Source organism: Canis lupus, chromosome 21 (assembly GCF_003254725.2).
Source record: "Canis lupus dingo isolate Sandy chromosome 21, ASM325472v2, whole genome shotgun sequence".
Classification (NCBI taxonomy): domain Eukaryota; kingdom Metazoa; phylum Chordata; class Mammalia; order Carnivora; family Canidae; genus Canis; species Canis lupus.
In genome coordinates this window covers 27,320,245-27,341,728 of record NC_064263.1, presented here as the reverse complement: position 1 = coordinate 27,341,728, position 21,484 = coordinate 27,320,245, and the positions used below count along the sequence as shown (strand labels likewise).

The 21,484-nt window shown below is 38.9% G+C and overlaps 2 protein-coding genes across 4 annotated transcripts; both read left to right on the top strand.

Moving 5' to 3' along the window:
• The first annotated feature begins 2,991 nt into the window (after positions 1-2,991).
• Positions 2,992-21,064, top strand: LOC112667491 (olfactory receptor 51E2). Of its 2 annotated transcripts, none has more exons than XM_025459215.3 (2): positions 2,992-3,228; positions 18,461-21,064. In XM_025459215.3, the coding sequence occupies exon 2, from the start codon at positions 18,510-18,512 to the stop codon at positions 19,479-19,481; it is 972 nt and encodes a 323-aa protein (XP_025315000.3). In that variant the 5' UTR covers positions 2,992-3,228; positions 18,461-18,509; the 3' UTR covers positions 19,482-21,064. The 2 variants fall into 2 exon arrangements, with proteins under 2 accessions (XP_025315000.3, XP_035559802.2); XM_035703909.2 differs by having other exon boundaries at positions 3,047-3,228; positions 17,430-21,064.
• Positions 3,047-11,764, top strand: LOC125752063 (olfactory receptor 51F2-like). 2 transcript variants are annotated; one of them, XM_025459216.3, is made up of 2 exons: positions 3,047-3,228; positions 9,845-11,764. In XM_025459216.3, exon 2 carries the CDS (start codon positions 9,846-9,848, stop codon positions 10,788-10,790), a length of 945 nt encoding a protein of 314 aa, XP_025315001.1. In that variant the 5' UTR covers positions 3,047-3,228; position 9,845; the 3' UTR covers positions 10,791-11,764. The 2 variants fall into 2 exon arrangements, with proteins under 2 accessions (XP_025315001.1, XP_035559803.1); XM_035703910.2 differs by having other exon boundaries at positions 9,811-11,764.
• Positions 21,065-21,484: the final 420 nt, after the last annotated feature.

Here is a 21,484-nt window from a genome sequence, read left to right as displayed (position 1 = left end):
TAAATATGTTTGACAGATAGCTTCTGTTAAAACTGTGGATACTCATAAGTGGCCTTCAGCCTTTGGCCATTAATATAGCCTTTGACAATTAGTGGCAAATTGCGAGGGCTGGTAGTTTCAAGAACAATAACTAATTAAACATACTTCAGGCCTTAGCTGTCCTGTTTAAATTTTTTAAAAGATTTTATTTATTTATCCATGAGAGACACACAGGCAGAGGGATAAGCAGGCTCCATGCAGAGAGCCCGATGTGGGACTTGATCCCGGAACTCCAGGATCATGCCCTGGGCCGAAGGCAGGAGCTAAACTGCTGAGCCACCCAGGGATCTCCATCCTGTTTAATTTTTTTTCCTTCTGTCACAAGATTCTAGATCCCAGGAAAGCTTGGGAAGACACAGTTCTTTCCAGGAGTTCATCAAAAGCCTGAAAAAAAAAAAGCCTGATAAATATGCTATCAATTTAGATATCTTCAGAATTAAGAGAAACACAGTGTTCCCACAGAAGGCGCTTCAACAGATGGGGCAGACATCTTCATAGCGCTGGATAAGTCTGCCATGAAATGACTGAGACTCAATGGGAAAAAAAATGTACTGAAAATTCAAAGAGATGTTTCCAACATGTAGAGTTGACAAACATTAGTTAAAATCAAAGTATTTAGAACCAGATAGCCAGGCTCCAAAGCTCAGCTCTGTCACCAAACGTATGACCTTAGGCTAATTATGTAACCACTTCACTTCCATTTCTTCATTTTTACATGGGGAAAATAATTATATCCACTTCATACATTTACTTTTTGTAATAAACAAAGTGACTCAGTATCAATCCATAGAAAAGTCACCACAGTATAGTTTGTGCTCACTCATAATAGGTTATTAACAATTGTTAATATTGGGGCACCTGGGTGGCTCAGTCAGTTGAGTGTCTGCCTTCAGGGTCACGATCTCAGGGTCCCGGGATCCAGCCCCATGTCAGGCTCTCTGCTGAGCAAGGAGCCTGCTTTTCCCTCTCCCTCTGCCTTCTGTCCCCCTGCCTGTGCTCTGTCTCTCAAATAAATAAGCAAAAATCTTTTTTAAAAAAGCAATTATTAATGTTTATTGTTATTACTTATCATTACAATTATTTTTTCATTAATATCAGAAAGGGAGACAGAACATGAGAGACTCCTAACTCTGGGAAACCAACTAGGGGTGGTAGAAGGGGAGGTGGGCGGGGGGTGGGGGTGAATGGGTGACGGGCACTGAGGTGGGTACTTGATGGGATGAGCACTGAGTGTTATTCTGTATGTTGGCAAATTGAACACCAATAAAAAAATAAATTTATTATTTAAAAAAAAGAATAAAATAACTCTGATAAATAAAAAAAGAATAAAATATTTCAGGTCAAGATATTTTCTGTGGTGAAACAGACTGGGTAATAGGGAGAGAGAAGGATGGAATCAGGGAGAATAGTTAGGAAGCCACTGAAACTATCCAAGTGAGAGATAATGGATCCTTGGAAAAGGGAGGCACTCTTGGGGGTGATGAAGAATGATTACATTTCAGTTATAGTTTCAAAGATATTAAGATCTGCAGGCTTATATAAGAGTATAAGAGTCAGAAATCAAGGGTAGACTCCAAGACTCATATGCTCTAGAGTAGTCCAGAAATGGTAAAACATCTGAGGACCTAAAGAGTCCAGAAGTAGAGAATATGGACAGTCTATAGCAATCTGTGGGTACTCTATTTTCTCAAGACTAGGGGGAACAACTGTCACCTGTTTAGCTTGCAACACTGGCCAGATCCATCATCCACATACTTAAAGCCCTTGGTACAATGCAAGATCCTCAAAATTTAAACACAAGTGGAGAGAATCCCAAATTATTGTTGTTAGTTTCCTCCCAGCTAGTAGGCTTGGACTCAAAACAGAAAACAGGTTAAACTATGAAAAAGTAATTAAAAATGTATTTTCTGCACACCTAACTGTAGACTGAGATTTTTAACTATGATGTTCTCCAAGTACTTGGTTCATGCCGCTAGAAAACATTATCATTGATTATCAGTATTGGTAATTATCAGCTAACAGTGTGTTTCTAAACTAAACTAAGAAACCCTGGACAGTAAAAACTATGTTGTATCCCCCCCCTTTTTATTTTATTTTATTTTTTTGTAAATTTATTTTTTATTGGTGTTCAATTTGCCAACATACAGAATAACACCCCGTGCTCATCCCATAAAATGCCCCCCTCAGTGCCCGTCACTCAGTCACCCCCACCCCCCACCCACCTCCCCTTCCACCACCCCTAGTTCGTTTCCCAGAGTTAGGGGTCTTTCATGTTCTGTCTCCCTTTCTGATATTTCCCACTCATTTTTTTCTCGTTTCCTCCTGTCATTATTCCCTGTCATTATTTTTTATATTCCCCAAATGAATGAGACCATATAATATTTGTCCTTCTCTGATTGACTTATTTCACTCAGCAAAACACCCTCCAGTTCCCCCCCCCCCTTTTTTTTAAATGTCCAGCACTTAGGATGATGTTTGGAATACAGGATACTCAAAAAAAAAAAAAAGGAATACAGGATACTCTTATGCAAGAGTTGAAAGAGACAAGCTGCTAAGAAGCATAGGTAGGTTAACGAAATAGGACAGTTATGAATAGTAATAGATGCTAAGGATCTATGGAGTAGAGTATGATTTACATACAACAAAGGAAATGCCTTTTACCAATTTAGCATAGAATTTCATTTTTTAAAATCATCTTCAGAGTGACTGCTCACGGGCATGAGATTTCTTTTTATGGTAATAAAAATTTTCTAAAAGTAAACCATGATGATGCTTGTACAACTTGGTGAATTTACTACAAATTATTGAATTGTACATTTTAAATGGGTGAATTTTATGATATGTGAATTATGTCTCAAAACTGTTTTTACAAAACACACTTCAATAAAAGGGCACAAGGACAAAAAAAAAATACATCAGCCTATAAAGCACTTTGCTACAATAAGTAATTGCGTAATGGAACAGACAGACAAAGACTGTATAAGGCAAAAGAAGTCCTCTGGGAACCAGCATACCCCTGGAGGCACAGTGAGTGAAACCACCACCAGGAACGGGTCTCTCAGCTCTGTGCCTGTCTCCATTCAGGCTGGACTAAGTCTCCTCATAAGCTCAGTCCTCTCCTAGAATCTAAAGTCTCCTCAGCCTTCTGAGTAGCCTGAGAGTGACAAGCAGAACTGCTGTACAAACTCTGTAAGTAAAACTTTTATTCAGTGAAAAGGCTTGACTCTAGGTGAGCTGAACTTTCTTATTCACAGGAAGACTTTCCTCACAATGTGCAGAATTAGGATAGATACCACGGGATGGTGGGCTGAGGTGGGAGGCAGAATTTGTAGAATTATTTGTTCTCAGGAAACCTGCAGAAAAGGGCATGTTATTCTGCCCAGTGTGGGTTGGATAGCCTATGGTTTGTTAAGAAAATGACTCAGGCTGCTATGTAACTTATAATAGTGGCTTGGTGCTTGAGAAAACCAAAGAGGTTAACAGGAGCCAAAGATCTCATTTCTAATCCCAATTATTCTTACTAAAAATTAAAAAAATACAAATTTGGAACACCTACTGCATGCCAGGAACTGTATTAGGTGCAGAATATAATCTACCTTATAGATAAGGAAACTGGATCAAAGAAAGTTTATACTACTTATACATGAAACCATAGTTTTGGGGATTATGAATGTGGGAATTTTTTTTAAGTTGGGTTTAAAATCTGACATTCACTAGCTGTGTGTGATTCTCAATATGTTTCATAATCTCTCTGACACTCAGTTTATCAGAAAAAGGGAATCAAAATGAATTTAATAATACTTTCCAAATGATGTTGTAGTGAGAATTTTTTTTTAAGATTTTATTTATTTACTCATGAGAGACACACAGAGAGAGAGGCAGAGACACAAGCAGAGGGAGAAGCAGACTCCTCGCAGGGAGGCCCATGTGGGACTCGATCCCAGGGCTCCAGGATCATACCTTGGGCCAAGGGCAGGCACTCAACCGCTGAGCTACCCAGATGTCCCCGTGTGAGAATTAAAAGAATGTTTCTCAAATCTTAGCTCTGTAATGTTCACAGAACAAATTCCAATAATTGGTAGCTGTTATTATGACTAATATTTTTTGATTATTATTGCTGTAAAAAGTCTCAAAACTGGTTAGTGGTTGAACAAGGATCTGAACCCAGATCAGTCACACATTACAGTGATGCCATTAGCAATGGTTTGGACAATATTGATAATGGTGTATAATCTGTTCAGCAGTAAAAGACATAGCCATGAACTATAGCTCATAACAGTGCAACGAAACAAGAGCATTATTGTGATCTGAGAGGACAGGAAAATTATATTAGGAGACTATACCTTATATCTCACAAGAGAGAAGAAAGGTTGTACACAGATTGGAAAGGATGGATTAAACAGATTCCAGGGTGATGGTAGCACAAAGAGTAGTTTGGGGAATTTTAGTACCTCTCCCTGATAAATCCATTAGCCCTTCTTTATTCTTTGATATGAACGGGTATTTTTGTTTTCAATTAAGAGAAAGACAATAAAGTACAACTTCAAACACCCACTCTGAATCACATTGCTATTACTTGGTCCTCAAATAGAAACCTCCTGATTTTCCAGTTTTTGACACTTTAGAAGTAAATTAAAAAAATATTTTATGAACATTTGCATGTAGTAGATGAGAGAGAAGGAGAAGAGTGTATGTGTGTGCATGAAGGCAGTAACTGTGTTAGATGATTTGTTAGTTCGATGTAATTTACTGGAAAATGAGGCATAGGAGAGAGAGCCAGGTTTGGAATGGGAGAAGGAATGAGTTCTGTCTGGCTCATATTGAGGCTGAGCTGTCTGATGGATTATGGGTGGGAGTATCCCTCAGGGGTAGATAAAGTAGTTTATTCACCTTTTGTTCACTGGCACTAAGCAGAGAACTTTGTCCTGTTCTCCAAAGTGCTGCCTATTAGCTTTCCAAATTGTCTATTTGATCACCTCACTCTAGTTCCAGGATTCATTACTGCCTTCAAGTTTCATGCCAGACATTTTGCCATGGCTTCAAAGATCCTGTTAACTTAAAAAATAAAGAACCAAGGAGAATCTATAATTAGATTTCAGATTTGCTGTCATCTGAATATAAGTGCTATTTAAAGCCATGGGAAAAACTAAGATATCCCAAGGAGAGTATATCAGAGAGCAAAAACAACAAAACAAAACATCAAAAACAAAAACCAGGGGCTTCTTGAAAGAAAAAGACTCTTAAAGAATACCACAACTGAAAGACAGAAAAATAAATTAAAAAAAAACATAGAATAACCATCATTGAAATTAATGAAGGAGAAAGTTTCAAAGAAACGGTGCCTAAAAACTGCAAAAATTTGAAATGAAGGAGAGGAAAACAAATCTAAAGATAAACTTTAAGGCTTGGTATTTAGAAAGTCATTGGTGACCTAAGTTGGAGAATTTCCTGAGAGTCATTAGAGCAAGAACCCAGATTATTACCGAAGGTGAAGGAATAATAAACACAGGCAGACTGTCCTTCAAAGAATATTTGTTGTTGTTGTTACAAAAGAGAAGGCAGGAAATTGAGGGAGAAAAAATGGTTCGTCTCTTATTTTCCTTACTAGCAAAGCCCAGGGACCAATTAAGAAAGATGGTCAATATATCTTGGTTGAATTGAATGTGTTGAAAACATCTGTATAAATTTGTGGGAAGTTTTCATCAATGGTTTGGGGCAAAACCTGAGAATTGAAGCTGCAGAAAGGGAGCCACTGGTACTATCTAAGATACTAAAGAAGGAAAGGAATTTTGTTAGAGTTAAGGGAAAAGAAATGAAGAATGATTTGTTTACTTATTCATAAAATATTTTTGAAATGCCTAGCTCTTGATGCTCTGCAGCTAAAATTGAAGTTCCTTCTCCTTTCCATTGAATGCAAGATGTTCATGTCCTGGCTCTGCTGATTTCTCTAGATCATCTCCCATGTCACCCAGCATCATATTTAAGGCTCCAGTATTTAAATTTTATTGTAGCTGTCTAACAAACCATGTTATTACTTCATTCGGTTTCTGCTCACTTTTTTATTTATGTCAAGAACATCCTTTTTCTGCTTTTCATCCTTATAAACTTATATCCACCCATCAAAACATTACACAGTTCTAATTCATTTATTCAAGTAAGAGTTCTTGGAACTAATTCCTCTTGACACACAGGCACATTCATGTATACACATACTCAGAATCTGTCATTCCACACTATTCTGTCTTTTTAACTTAGAAAAACTTTATCTGATGTACTTTTATAGCTAGTGGTATTTCTTTATCTTTGATTCCTCTTATATGCAGTGCCTAGCATGTAGTAGGTGTTCCAAACTGGTAACTTTTCGTTTTCATAGGAATCACTGGGCTCTTATTAGAGATAAAGTTTTCAGTCTTAAAAAGATGAAGTGTTGACAACACTTTGGTTTCTCAAGCACCAAACCACTGTTATTTTATTTGCTTCATATCCTTAGTGCTGACACAATACCCAATCAGCTCCCAGTTTGATGATGAAATGAACTAAGTGTTGATGATGGATGATCAAGAGCTTAGATAGAGTTACTAGCTATGGAAAAGGAATAAGGAATATTCTACATCTGCACCCAGCATGGATGAGGAGAGGGTACAGGAAGACTCAGTTGTACAGCAATGGAAAGGAGGGAATTTGAGGGAATTCTCTTCTGCCAGACTCAGATCAGTTCAGCCTACAATTGTTTTTCTTCTGATCTCTCTCAACAAGAAAGGGAAGGGAAAAAACTGACAAGAATGAAAATGTGTAATGAATAAATTTCTTAAAATAATAAGGGAGCCATGAAGAAGTCAGGATGAAAGAGAAATTGTTCTGATAGCAACTTAAAAAAATATTTCTTTATAAAATTTCCTAGCACTCAATAACAAAAGTTACAACTCAATCAGTGCATGTCATAGTGATAAGCATTGTGAAAGTCTTCACGATAGCCAGACTTAAGTGACACATATGGAGGCACTCTGTACCCCTAATAACCCTTTTTGTCATTCACCACTGTATACTAGATGTTAAAGTTATTTATAAATAACTATTTATAATTCTTTCTCCCTCACTTGATTTTAAACTAAGAAGGGTTTTGTTGGCATATGCCTTAGCTTCTAACACAACACTATGCCCAAAGTAGGTGCTCAGTTAAAGTTTCTGAGCGTATAAGGCAAGAACAAAGGAAGGGATATATATTACAGGTTCATTCTGGCTCAATACTTTCACTATACCATTCTAGAAGCCTTGGAATAATTTATTTCTATTTACACAAAACATAGCAATCTTTCAAGTACTAGTTTCTCTAAAAAGATACCTCAACCCTTTTAACACACAATTGAACTGTTCCCTTTTTCATAAATACTCTAGCTGCCATGGAATCCAGGAAGTTGTTAACTTCAAAAGCTGAGACCCAGGTTCTGGAAATTAACAGTAAATAAACAGATCAAAGACAAGGGGGACACTTGATGGGATGAGCACTTGGTGTTATTCTATATGTTGGCAAATTGAACACCAATAAAAAATAAATTTATAAAAAAATAAAAATAAAAATAAAAAAACTTATAGAGGGGGATCCCTGGGTGGCTCAGTGGTTTAGTGCCTGCCTTCAGCCCAGGATGTGATCCTGGAGACCTGGGATCGAGTCCCACGTTGAGCTCCCTGCATGGAGCCTGCTTCTTTCACTGCCTGTGTCTCTGCCTCTCTCTCACTCTCTCTGAATGAATAAATAAATAAATCTTTAAAATAAATAAATAAATAAAATCTTTTAAAAAAAGACTTGTGGAGAGATGAATCCATTCATTTGAGAGGTGAATCCATTTTTAAGTATTATAAGTACTATTAATTTAATAAGTAGAGTTTTAATTTGCACTTCTGATCAATATGTATTTTTAAAACTAAATATAGTTACTAAAAATATTTTTCAGAAATCAATATATTTATGAAAAGGGCTAACAGAACTTGTTAAACATCAGATTTGTTAAACTTATCAACTCTCAAACTTTCATAATTAACTGAAATGCATGCCATTTGAGCAAGTCTGTATCGAATTCATTTCAGCATAATGTCAGTTGTATTCATGACAATCAATAGTCACTAGAAACAGTGACCACAAGAAAATATTCCCCTTTTTTTTAAGACTTATTTATTTTAAGGAGAGCGAGAGCCAGCACACACAAAGAGAGGGAGAAGCAGTCTCCTCACTGAGCAGGGAGCCCAAGGTGGGGCTTAACCCACTGTGCCACCCAGGTGCCCCAAAATGTGCCCTTTCTTAATGGTTCCTTTCTGTCAACTCTTACTCCCATTAGGAGGTTTGATTAAACATTTCTGATAGTAATTTAATTGGTTCCCTGAGGACATTCTCAAGACTCTAAACTATAGAGTCTAAAGTTATGGTTTACTTATTGGGTCAATTCATGTAACTTTGAACATCTTTTCCCTCTAATTTTTCATTGATTTCAATTTAAAATTTCCCAATTTTTTAAACTAAGATTTCTTTAGTGAATCCTTGAGGCACTTTATCTGGGTGAATTTGAGTGGTCTGGAAAATACTTAGGTTCTCCTGAGGAATAGTTACTTTGCTGACTGAACCTCTCCAGTCACAGCCCCAATGTCTGTTTTTCCAAGACTCCCTCTTCCAACTCATACATACCCATCTGAATAGTCTGTAATTCTGTACTCAATAAAAAACAAAGTGTGATGTTCCCAGAAAAGGTATCTTTCTCTCCAAGGCAAAATAGTAAAATTCTATTAAATATCTCCTGAGAAGTATGTCTTCACAACACGGAGAACAACTATTCTTTAGGCAGATGAAGAGCGAACTCTAACTGAATATGGCAGTATGCTATATCATATGGCAGGCAGAGGCCTCTATCCCTGAGGCAATAGGTCTGTGTTCTAACTCCACCTCCTAAATGAGACACTAGATGCTACATTGCAGGTGTCACTTTCAAGGTTAGATACCTTACACATCTGCACATGACTGTACTGGTGCCTAGGCCATCTATTAGCATTTCATATGTGTTACATTGTATTATAAGTATCCCTTTCTCAATATTTTCTGGCTTCCCAACTTGTTTGTAAGCTTCTCTGCTTTCTATACTTGAGGCTGATGTAATATTGCTGTTCCACAGTCCCAGTCTATTTTTCTCTGATGCCAACCATACGGAAAAAAATAACCTACTACTACCTCCTTATCACAATTTGAAAATCCGGAAAGGATGAAATATAATTGTCCAATCTCAGGTAAAGTGTTTTCACTTTGTCCAGTCATCTCTGGCTAGAGAAGTGGAAGGAAAGGTCACATAGTATAAACATAACTACCAGCAAGGGGTCACAGAAAAAAAAAAATGATGGGCTGGGGCACATATAAGAAGGAATGGTTGGAACGCCTGGGTGGCTTAGCGGTTAAGCGCCTGCCTTCAGCCTAGGGCGTGATCCTGGAGTCCTGGGATCGAGTCCCACATCAGGCTCCCTGCATGGAGCCTGCTTCTCTCTCTGCCCCTCTCTCTCTCTCTCTCTCCCTCTCTCTGTGTCTCTCATGAATAAACAAATAAATAAAATCTTAAAAAAAAAGAAGGAATGGTACCTACTACGGCAGTTGAAAACTTACAATTCCTTTATCAATTTAAATGAGCAATTCATTTTTACATAGCATATAAATATTTATCTTTGGTCAGTTTTTAGTTGAATAAAATTATTCATAATTGGATTAATACAAAAAATATAGTTTTGTTGTTGTTCCAGAGTTTCATCTTGGAACTCTATATTTTTAATCCAGCATGCCAAACTTCCAGAATACCACATCTACTTCCATCATTTTCCTGCTAACTGGTGTTCCCGGGCTGGAAGCCTTCCACACCTGGATCTCCATTCCCTTCTGCTTTCTCTACATAACCGCCCTCTCAGGAAACAGCCTGATCCTCTTTGCCATTGTCACTCAGCCCAGCCTCCACGAACCCATGTATTATTTCCTTTCCATGCTGTCTACCACTGACCTCGGCCTATCCATATCCACCCTGGTCACCATGTTGGGTATATTCTGGTTCAATGCCAGGGAGATCAGCTTTAATGCTTGCTTGTCACAGATGTTCTTTATTAAACTCTTCACTGTCATGGAATCCTCGGTGCTGTTGGCCATGGCCTTTGATCGTTTTGTGGCCATCTCTAATCCACTCAGGTATGCCACCATTTTAACCGATTCCAGAATAGCTCAAATTGGAGTGACAATTGTCATCAGGGGAACACTAATGCTGACACCAATGGTAGCACTTCTTAAAAGACTGTCCTTCTGCCGCAGCCACGTGCTCCACCACTCCTACTGCTTCCACCCTGATGTGATGAAGCTCTCGTGCACAGACACCAGGATCAACAATGCAGTTGGGCTGACAGCCATGATCTCTACTGTTGGTGTGGACTCAATCCTCATCCTCCTTTCTTACATTTTGATTATTAAGACTGTCCTCAGCATTGCATCCCCAGAAGAGAGGAAGAAAGCCTTCAGCACATGTATCTCCCATATTGGGGCTGTTGCTATTTTCTATTTTCCATTGATCAGTCTGTCCTTTGTTCACAGATTTGGAAAACGAGCTCCAGCCTATGTTCATACAATGATTGCTAACACTTACCTCTTGATCCCTCCTGTAATGAACCCCATCATCTACAGCGTGAAGACAAAACAGATACGCAGAGCTGTGATAAAAATTCTCTATTCCAAAGACATGTAGAATCAGAGAATTCTAGAGATGGCCTACGTTATCAATTTAAAAATAAAACTGGTGACATAAAACAAAAATTTTAAATTAAAGCTGGCATATATTTAGAACATCAGTTAGCTTGACATTTTACAGATGAGATAGAGACATAAGAATAGAATAGAATTTGGGGAATATTAAAAAAGAGTGAAAGGGAATAAAGGGAAAAGGAGAGAAAATGAGTGAAAATATCAGTGAGGATGACAAAACATGAGAGACACCTAACTGGGAAACAAACAAGGGGTAGTGGAAAGGGAGGTGGGCGGGGGGTTGGGGTGACTGGGTGACGGGCACTGAGGGGGGCACTTGGTGGGATGTTGGCAAATTGAACTCTAATAAAAAATTAATTAAAAAAAGAAGGGATGAATAGAAGAGATGAAGACATAAGAATAGAAGGATGAATAGTATAAAGCCCCAAATCTAGCATTTATCTCACTCATCACTGTTTATTCTAAACTGTTATTTATCCTGCCAACAAACTGTATCTCCTGACTTTGTCCACTTTAGATCAGTTAGAATGACACATTATGAGAAAGCCACTCCTTTAGTTAGTGCAGTTAGTATTTTTCTAGCTGCAATAATTATTTTTTCTAGCATGTATTACTTCCTTTGACTAGCCATGGTTCTTAGTGTTTTTTACATGTATTAACATATCTAAAACAACATTGTAAGGTAGCTTCTTCTTTGATAAATGAGAAAATTGAGGACAAAAATGTTAAGTTACTTGCTTAAATAGCTCATAAACAACAGAGCCGTATTTCACATGCACGCAAACTGACTCCAGGGTCCCCCAACACTCTTAACTTTAGCTATATTGCTATCTATAATATAAACTATGTATAATTATACATGAATATAATTTGTATATATACATATATATGGGTCATGTAATTTGTACTAGGGAATATAAAGAAGCAAAACAAATAAATAAACAAAAAAACCCACAACTCTATCCTCTAGAAATTTTTAACCAAATTATGGAGAAAAAGCCCAAAACAGAATTTTCAGACCTGAAAATACAAGTGTATTTCTACCTGATGTTCTCTCCCAACTAAACATATTCTAGAATTTCTCTCTGCCTTCCATGAACTTTCTGTCCTAGCAGAAACTAAAAAATGATTGAGAATTGCAAATGAATTTCACCTCATGTCATTTACTTGCAAATATTTAATCTGTGGCATATGCTTCAGATAATGGCTTAATCCAGCAAGTAAATTATTTTTTTCCCACCTGGGTATGTCCATTAACTCTCAAATATTTAAAGTACGTATTTCAATGACATATTGATATCATTCAGTAAAGATGGGCCCTATAGGTGGTATCAGATCCAGCAAGGAAGGAGTAGTAGTCAGTCATATCTACAGGAAGTTTATTAAGTGACAATAGTACTAACTATTTAGTAACCAGGATGACATCAAAATTCTCAGTTTGCTTGACAATAACATTTTCGTCTCAATACAATAGTTGGTCTTCATTTCCCTGATCTTTGTATGTTGGAATGTTCCACAATTTTGTTCTCAGACCTGTTTTTTCTTCATTATATTCTCATTTTTCATTATCTCATCTAGCATCATAGATTTAAATCTCATCTACGTGCTGGTAAATCCCAAACTAATATTCATAGTCCAGATTAATATATTATGTATCAGTAATCCTACTCGAATGTTTAATAGTCATCTCAGACTTATCATATCCAAAAACATATCCCAGGGATCCCTGGGTAGCGCAGTGGTTTGGCGCCTGCCTTTGGCCCAGGGCGCGATCCTGGAGACCTGGGATCAAATCCCACGTTGGGCTCCCAGTGCATGGAGCCTGCTTCTCCCTCTGCCTATGTCTCTGCCTCTCTCTCTCTCTCTCTCTCTCTCTCTCTCTGTGACTATCATAAATAAATAAATAAATAAATAAATAAATAAATAAATAAATACATACATACATACATACATACATACATACATATCCCAATATTCATATCAACCATGTCTTCCCTAACTCTGAAACTCTATTTTTCATGTTGCTGAGATAGAACTTTTGGAGTCATTACACACCTGTCTGTCTCTCCCACTCCACATTCAACCTATCAGCAAATCCTGATGACTCTTTCTTTCAGATATTCCAGATATTGATACCTAGAATTTAACTTTCTATCACCTCTGCTGCTACCACCATGTGTCAAGCCATCATCATCTTGAATCTGAAATCTAATAGTCTCCTGGCAGATTTCCTTCATCTACTTTTGCTTTACTTTCCCCATGGCAGTTAGAATGATTATTTTAATACATAAAACAGATCATGCCACGTCATTTGTTCAACATGTTCCAGTGTCTCTGTCTTGCCCAAGGAAAATTCACAGTCATTATAATATCTCACAATGATCTACATGATTTAACTCCCCTCTATCATCCCAACTTCATCTCCTACTTCTGTCCTCTTTATTCATTCTACTATACCTGCACCAGCCTCCAAATATTTACTTAAACTCACTAAACCATGCTTCATCATCAAACCTCACACTTTCTGTCCGCCTTACTTTGATGTTCTTCCCCCAGACACCCTCGTGACTTACTCCTTCACCTTATGCAGGTCTCTGCCTAAGTGTTACCTTATTTCAGGGCCCTTGACTTAAAAATAACAACACCTCTCCTTCAATTTCTGTCTGCATTCACTGTCTTCCTTACCTGTCTCATTTTTAATATTTGGCACTCCCTTTTCCCATCAAAATATTACATACCCATTATTTCTTCCCTAGTTTCCCCATTACCAGATAAGTTCTTTGGGAATAATTTTGTTTCATTCATACTGTCTTCCAGACCCCAAACTGGGGTCTGCCACATAATAAAATAATAACAACCCTGAATGAGCTGGCTCTCTGTACCTCTCAAGCCTCATTGCTTGCCCTCTGTTCAGTTCTCCAGACACAACTAACCACTTGCATTTCTTAGCTGTGATTGCTCTGGATCACCTCCCTCTTCAGCACGCTCACTATCTCCCTTCTCCTGACTCAGAATAGAAATGACTTTCTCTCAGAAACATCTCCTGGCTTCTCACTCCTTTCCAAGTGCTTCTGCAGTACCTAGTGCTTTTTTCTCAGGACATCCCATTTCAGATTCTCCTGTAACTGTTTCCTCACCATAGACTCTTATTCCCAGGATCAGGGAATGTCTATGACTCATTCATTCACTGTTGGAAAGAAGTGAAAAGTTAAGATGCTGTAGATTTACAGTCTAAATATTTGTTTTTTTGTGGGAGAGAAGGATAAACATAGAGAAAAATGTTGGGGAACAGAGTCCTAAAAATCAGAATAAGAAGGAACTTTAGACTAAAGAACCAGACAGCCAAGATGTTCATACTACTTCTACAGATGTTTCTCTCCTACCTCACCACCCCCTACACACATCCTAACCTATGGGTGGCCCCACTATCCTGAAAATATGCAAGCTTTCCTCATGAGGGAGTGGGTATTTTGGACAATTTTGGAATGGGTGGTTTGCAGGATGGACGTCACCTCTCACCAAGGTGGACAAGCTTGCAATGCCTTGGAGACTTTCCTGAAAGCCAGAGCAGTAGTAGAAACATGGCTGCTCTTATAGCTACCTGAATGCAGACTCTAAGTAAATCCTTAACTGTCCTGTATAAAGTCCCATAAAGCCCTATATGATCCAATTCCCTATTATGTATCTGATTCTCTCTATATATTACTCATCCCTTTGTTCTCTCTACTCAGGCACACTGGCCTCCTTGTTATTCTAAACATCCAGATACATCCCTTCTCAGAAGATTTGTAGTTTCTGTTCTTCTTTCCTTGAATTGTCTTCCTCAGTGATCACATGGATATATTTGTTACTCCCTGTAGGGCTCTCAAATGTCTCCATTATGTGAGGCATTCCCTGGCAAGTTCATTTAAAATTTCAACCACCCACCCCAGGATTTAGTTGTTCTCTTCTTACCTCTATTTTTCTCCTTAGGTAGTCATAAGGAGAAACTATTGTTTCTCATGTTAATCATGGACTGTGTGTTCCTCTCACCAGGATGTATAATCTATGAGGGTGAGCTTTTAAAAAAATTGCATATTTTATTACACTGTAGGTCCCTAATAATATTTGTTAAATGTTAATAAATATAGAATCAGAATACCTAGTTCTCCAACCAATATTATCACTAATAACTCTGTAACTGAGGCAAAGAGCCTTCATGTTATCCATTCCTTATCTGTAACACAGGTTACAGAGAGTGGCTTTCCTACCTCAAAGTCTATTTCATCAATGGAAAGTAAAGCCAAGAATGAGAAACTGAAGAAGTGCCTGCCCTTTTTCTGAGTTCTGGGAATTACTGGTTTTGTGTACCTATCTTGTTTTTTTCTTAAGATTTTATTTATTCATAGACACACACACACACAGAGAGAGAGAGAGAGAGAGAGAGAGGAGGGCAGAGACACAGGCAGAGGGAGAAGCGGGCTCTATGCAGGGAGCCCGACGTGGGACTCGATCCTGGGTCTCCAGGATCACGCCGGACTACAGATGGCACTAAACCGCTGTGCCACTGGGGCTGCCCACCTATCTTGATTTTTAAAAAGGATGTGAACTTCTAGAGCTCAAGGACATAACTATACTTCCATGATGTCTGTCATGCAAAGTGGCTAATGATGAAAAGCTCTAATCACTGTTGCTACCTGGGGAGTTTGAGTTATATTTAAGAGTGGGGATAGATCATCATAATCACCCCTCTACAACACATATACCAGACAGAAATAGTGAGAAGCCTGTAGGAGTGACACACAAGTGAACATAGAGATGCTGTTCCTTGCCTGCCAAGCCCCAGGGGCCTCAGTCCATAGCTTGTTTCCAGGGGCCTCCTAGGCAGTGTTATAAATAGGCCTGTGCTTGAAAGGATAAGCCAGCTCCAGCTGCTCTCTCTCAGTAGGACTGCATGGTTTGCAAGTGAGTACAACTTCACCTAGGGTTGGGAAAGGCAAATCCCTGCCATCGTAAGAGACCTTGAGGACCCCACAACTGTCTCATGGTAGGAGGGAGAAGCCCCCTTGTGTCCCACACACATCTTCATGGGCTGAGAAGAAATGTCCCAGAGTACTAGTGGACAGTCCAGAAAGGCAAGTTAGAATGAATGCAATAGCCACATTTAGACCCAAAGAGAAGCTGAAATTTGGTCTGGCCAAGAGTTACTTTAGGTAGAAGGCTGGACAACATGGGATAGAGAGTTGAGTTCTTCTGGGATAGGTGACTGGGGAGACAAGATAATGGCCCAAAATCTTAGACTGCTACCAGCAAAGCAGAAAAAGGTGCTTTGCAGAAAGAGAAGTGGGGAAAGAGTCCAACTCTGTGGCCAAAAGAGACTCTTATATCTGTGGGTACTCATACAATATAATGGGTGAGAGGCTTTGGGAAAGGGGGAATACATTACTGTGCTCTCCCTGTAACACCCCTCCCCACGTCTTTTCCTTCATTCTGGGCCCCATTTCTCTTGGACACAGAGATCCAGTGAGCTGGCCTCCCTCCGGGGAAGTTTCCTTAGCATTACTCATACCTTTCATCCTGACTTGCTTAGATTTCTGACTCTCCTCAAGCTACCTATGATAGATACATAGATGGTTGGATGGATGCAAGACATAAGTTATTTTTATCTCACTGAAGGATGCAATTATCTGCCTATGAAAAGGGTTTTTCATTCTCTGATGGCAACTTGGGGGGAAATTTGTGATATCATATTTGTCAAGGAGAGTAGCTATTTTCTTTGCATAAGATCTGAGGATAGGGAGAAGAGCAAAGAGTGGTCAAAGGTGTGAATTTTGTTACCTTTGAATCTTAGATTTATTCTTCCTTGCTTATCCATGATGGGGATAGTCCAAGTCAAATCTCTTAGTTCCCATTTTATCACACTATATTTTAAGACTGCTGGTCTCCAACCCCTTCCCCCTCTAAAGTCAAATGAAAGAGCATCTTCTAGTTGCAGTAAGGACCCAGATTAGTAGTAAAGAAGAATCCTGGGGAGTTGAACAGGTTTACCGTACCACCAGTAATGAAGACACATGCAGATTTATTTCCAAGATTCAGAGGTCCTTCTTATTAAAGCCAAGCCTTTGGCTCTTTAGAGACAATTAGCTCTAGAGACCAGAGCGCTTAAGGAGCCTAGCAGGGAAAGTGTTTGATGAAGTCAAAGCCTAAGTGTTTGGGTGGGAGGATGGGAGCAGAGTAATGCTGGGCTTCCAAAAACAAAAAGCTTTCCCTAACATGAATGGCTTGTTGCCAGAGAATCCAGAAAAGAGAAAGCCCTGGGAGTATCAGGACTCGACCCAAGTTCTCTTTGGGGTAAGGAGTGTGGGCTTGGAGGCAGATTTCAAGTGTGGAGAAACATCAGGAGCAGAGAGAAGAGCCTTCACAAGGGACCATACAATGCAAGTAGGATCTGCTGGAGGCCACACACCCTGCCAGCACCTTCATCTCTGGATAAGTCACTGGAGAGATCTACTCTCTTTCCTCAGAGGACCCCAAAAGAGTTTCTTTTTTTCACTTAATAGATTGACTTGTCGCTTTTTTTCTTATTAGTTTTTTTTTCCTCTTTTAAAAATTGTTGTTTTGTGTTTTTTTCTCCCCTTGCTAGGCCTGGAGACCTAGAATCCTGAAAATCTGAAGGAAACAAAACAAAACAAAACTCCCTAGCCCCACTGGCTCAGTATACCCATTTTCCCTTTCTCTAATTCCTACTCATGTTTGAAGACTGAACAAAAAATCATTTCTGTCAAGAAGATTCCTCTGATCATGCCTCTCCCTGTCCCATGCATTAAATGCACTCCTTAAGCTAACACTTATCCCAAAACTCAAAGAATTTGGTTATTTGTCTATCTTCCACCACAGGTAGGGCATCTGAAGGGCAAAAGATGTGTCTTTTATCTCTGTATCATAGATCATATAAGTAAATACTTATAAAATGGCAGCCAATGACTTGGCCTTGTCCACATCCACCATGCCCAAGATCCTCGCCCTAACAAATAGCCTTGTACATAGATCATATAAGTAAATGCTTATAAAATGAATTAATAATTGGAGGAAAGAAAGGAAACATACCTGGAAAGGGTTTTCAATAGGGTATCTCTTAATACCTATCTGAGAAAAGCACCACCCAATATCCAGGTAATGAAGGTGCAGGCCAGGCGGAGTCTGAAGGAATTTGGAAAGGATACATTTTTCGGATAAGCACTATTCTCCCCAGGTTCCCTTTTAAAAATGTAAATGGCAAGGGGTACCTGGGTGGCTCAGTTGGTTGCGTATGCAACTCTTGGTTTTGGCACAGGTCATGATCTTGGGATCCTAAGATTGAGCCCCGAGTTAGGTTCTATGCTCAGGGCAGAGTCTGCTTCTCCCTCTCCTCTGGTCCTCCCCCCATATAAGCTCTCTCTCTCTCTCTCTCAAACAAATATAAAAAAATTTTTAAATGAGATAGATCTTGAGAGTAGCAATTGGTAAATGAATTTAAGCTATCATTTTCCCTTTGGAAGAGGGCTTCAGAGTTTATGAAAGAGCTTAAATGGCTTACAAGAGTGGAAAGAGAGAGTAGGAGGGGGAGATCTAAGGTTCATCCAGTTCCTAGGTTTCCAGGGCTGGCCTCTCTGATTGTGCTCCATGTCCTAGCAGGCTAGCAGGCTGCCAGGGTGACCTCACCCTCACCAGCACCCCCTTCTCGATGCCAGCTATGAGTTCCTGCAACTTCACACATACCACCTTTGTACTTATTGGTATCCCAGGATTAGAAGAAGCCCATTTCTGGATCGGCTTCCCCCTGCTTTCAATGTATGCCGTGGCACTATTTGGAAACTGCATCGTTGTCTTCATCGTAAGGACAGAGCGCAGCCTACACGCTCCCATGTACCTCTTTCTCTGCATGTTGGCAGCCATTGACTTGGCCTTGTCCACATCCACCATGCCCAAGATCCTCGCCCTCTTCTGGTTTGATTCCCGGGAGATTACTTTTGATGCCTGCATTGCCCAGATGTTTTTTATTCATGCTCTTTCAGCTATTGAGTCCACTATCCTGCTGGCCATGGCCTTTGACCGTTATATAGCCATCTGTCACCCACTGCGCCATGCAGCAGTGCTCAACAATACAGTAACAGCCCAGATTGGCATGGTGGCCGTGGCCCGTGGATCACTCTTCTTTATCCCACTGCCTCTGCTCATCAAGCGGCTGGCCTTCTGCCATTCCAATGTGCTGTCACACTCCTATTGTGTGCACCAGGATATGATGAAGTTGGCCTATGCAGATACATTGCCCAATGTGATCTATGGTCTTACAGCCATTCTGTTGGTTATGGGTGTGGATGTCCTCTTCATCTTCTTGTCCTATTTTCTGATTATACGAACAGTTCTACAACTGCCTTCCAAGTCAGAGCGGGCCAAGGCTTTTGGAACCTGTGTGTCACACATCGGTGTGGTATTAGCCTTCTATGTTCCTCTCATTGGCCTCTCAGTGGTACACCGTTTTGGAAACAGCCTTGATCCCATTGTGCATGTTCTCATGGGTGATGTCTATCTACTTCTGCCTCCTGTGATCAATCCCATCATCTACGGTGCCAAGACCAAACAGATCAGAACTCGGGTGCTAGCTATGTTCAAGATCAGCTGTGACAAGGACCCTCAGGCTGTGGGGAGCAGATGATCCTTACCATTCTACTTTACCTTATCTTTAATGCCTTCACATAATGGTTTCCTAATGCTAGCTTAATTCTAGTTGCCTATCATATCAATGATTTTCTCTGCTGTGGCCTCCAAAGTCTACCTCTGCTTGGGGTGAAAGTTTGGAAGCGATCATGATTTCCATAGGTCAAAATGTTATTGATATTATTATTGTACAAAAAGGTTAAATTAGAAAATCCATCAATGCCCCGGTATGTAGTAAAAAGAACATAAAGAAGAGTGACAAAAATACAACTGACTTTTTAACAAGGGAAAAATTATTCTACCTGACTAGTAATCTGAGAAACCATTTATTAAAATAATAATTAGGCAGCATTTTTGTCTATTAGCAGTTTTTATTAATGAAAATTCATAACGTTGAAATATAAATTCTTGACCACCACAGCTAATGGTGTAATTGGCAATGTGTAGCAAGAACTTTTTGAAAGTTACATGCTTTAATGCTATATTCTCACTTTTGGAAATTTATCCTAACAAAATATCCCTAAGTGCCGAAAGCAGGTTTTTCATAAAATATGTTGTTACATAATCATTTAGAGAAATCATATATTAAAAATCCTAAGATATAATATACAAAAGTAAGGAATAGTAAACTCAAGTATGGTTCACTTATGTAATGGAATGTTATGTGGAATAATCTATATAAAAGGAATATTATGTGACCTTTAAAGAATCTGCTATAAAATGAAACATGCATATAATGTTAAAAATAAAACAATAAGGACACATGATTGGAACTAACTTGAAAAGCACCTATGCCTTGAGGGAAATGTGCTCAAGTTAGTAGTGACTCATTTTTGTTTTTACTTTCTAAATTTATTTATTATGATCTTGTTTAGCTGATGTGTGACCTTCAAAATGAAGAAATGAAATAGATAATTTACATAAAATGAAGCTTGTCACAGACCTCACTGTTGGTTTATTATTCATTATCTGGGAATTTATCTACGTCCTTGCACATAATGCCATGGAACATGTGTTGAGTGCTTACCATGTTCTAGGCACTATGTTATGTGCTTTAGAGGTTTTATCTGATCTTCACAACAATTTTTTGGAGTAGGTACCACTTTTGTCCTCCATTACAAGTGAGAGAAATGAAGCTTTCATTAACAAGGTAACTAATCCATACAATTTGTGGGTGCGGTGCCAAGATTTGAAATTGAACTTGATAATCAAATACAGTTACTGAATTTCCACGTTATATTGCTTCCTGTTTAACATCTGCCATTTATTTCCTCAGCCTGTGCAAATTCTCTGTTTTCTCTCTAAAGTGTGCCTTGAAAGATGAATGACTGTATTTGTGTTGAGAGATAACCCTGCCCTCATGGGCAACAAACCCTGATTACTCTTTATGTTTTATAGTCACCTTTCATGTTCTACAGCCTGCTTCTTTCCAGATTAAGAAAGAATATTTTTGCCTATTTATCTCTTACATCTTCTCAATCATATCTTCTTTTTTTAAGTATATTCTGTACCTGTCAAACATTTTGAATGTCTGGGTTTTAACTTAGGTATAAGATATAATAAATTTTTATTTTAAATTTTGCTAAGTGTTATGCCTACTGCTTTTATATTTATAAAATCCTATAAACTCAGATTTTAAAATACAGAAGGTCCTGTAGCTACTTTTCCACCCCAGCTATTGTTTATAGCTTTGCAAAGATGCTTAATATGTCAAGGTGAGCTATCTCCATTGTACAGTTGAAATCAGATCTCATGAGAAGCTAAAGTCATTGTGTTCCTTTAGTAGTTTCACTGAACAAATATTGGTGGAGGACTTGAGTAGATAAACCATGGGGAAGACTCTCCAACCTGTGGGCTCTTCTTAGGAAAGTAAACCTCAGACACTTAACCTTTCCCCTGGAGAAGTGTCCTCCTAGGATATGTATCTGTGAACATTCAATTGTGATTCCCTGCTCAGAGGTAGTAAAGTGGCTTCCAAAGTTGGAGCAAATCAACACACAT

Bases quoted from the DNA above. Each gene is read 5' to 3' on its own strand.
- LOC112667491 (XM_025459215.3), top strand. From the start codon at position 18,510: ATGCCAGCTATGAGTTCCTGCAACTTCACACATACCACCTTTGTACTT.
- LOC125752063 (XM_025459216.3), top strand. From the start codon at position 9,846: ATGCCAAACTTCCAGAATACCACATCTACTTCCATCATTTTCCTGCTA.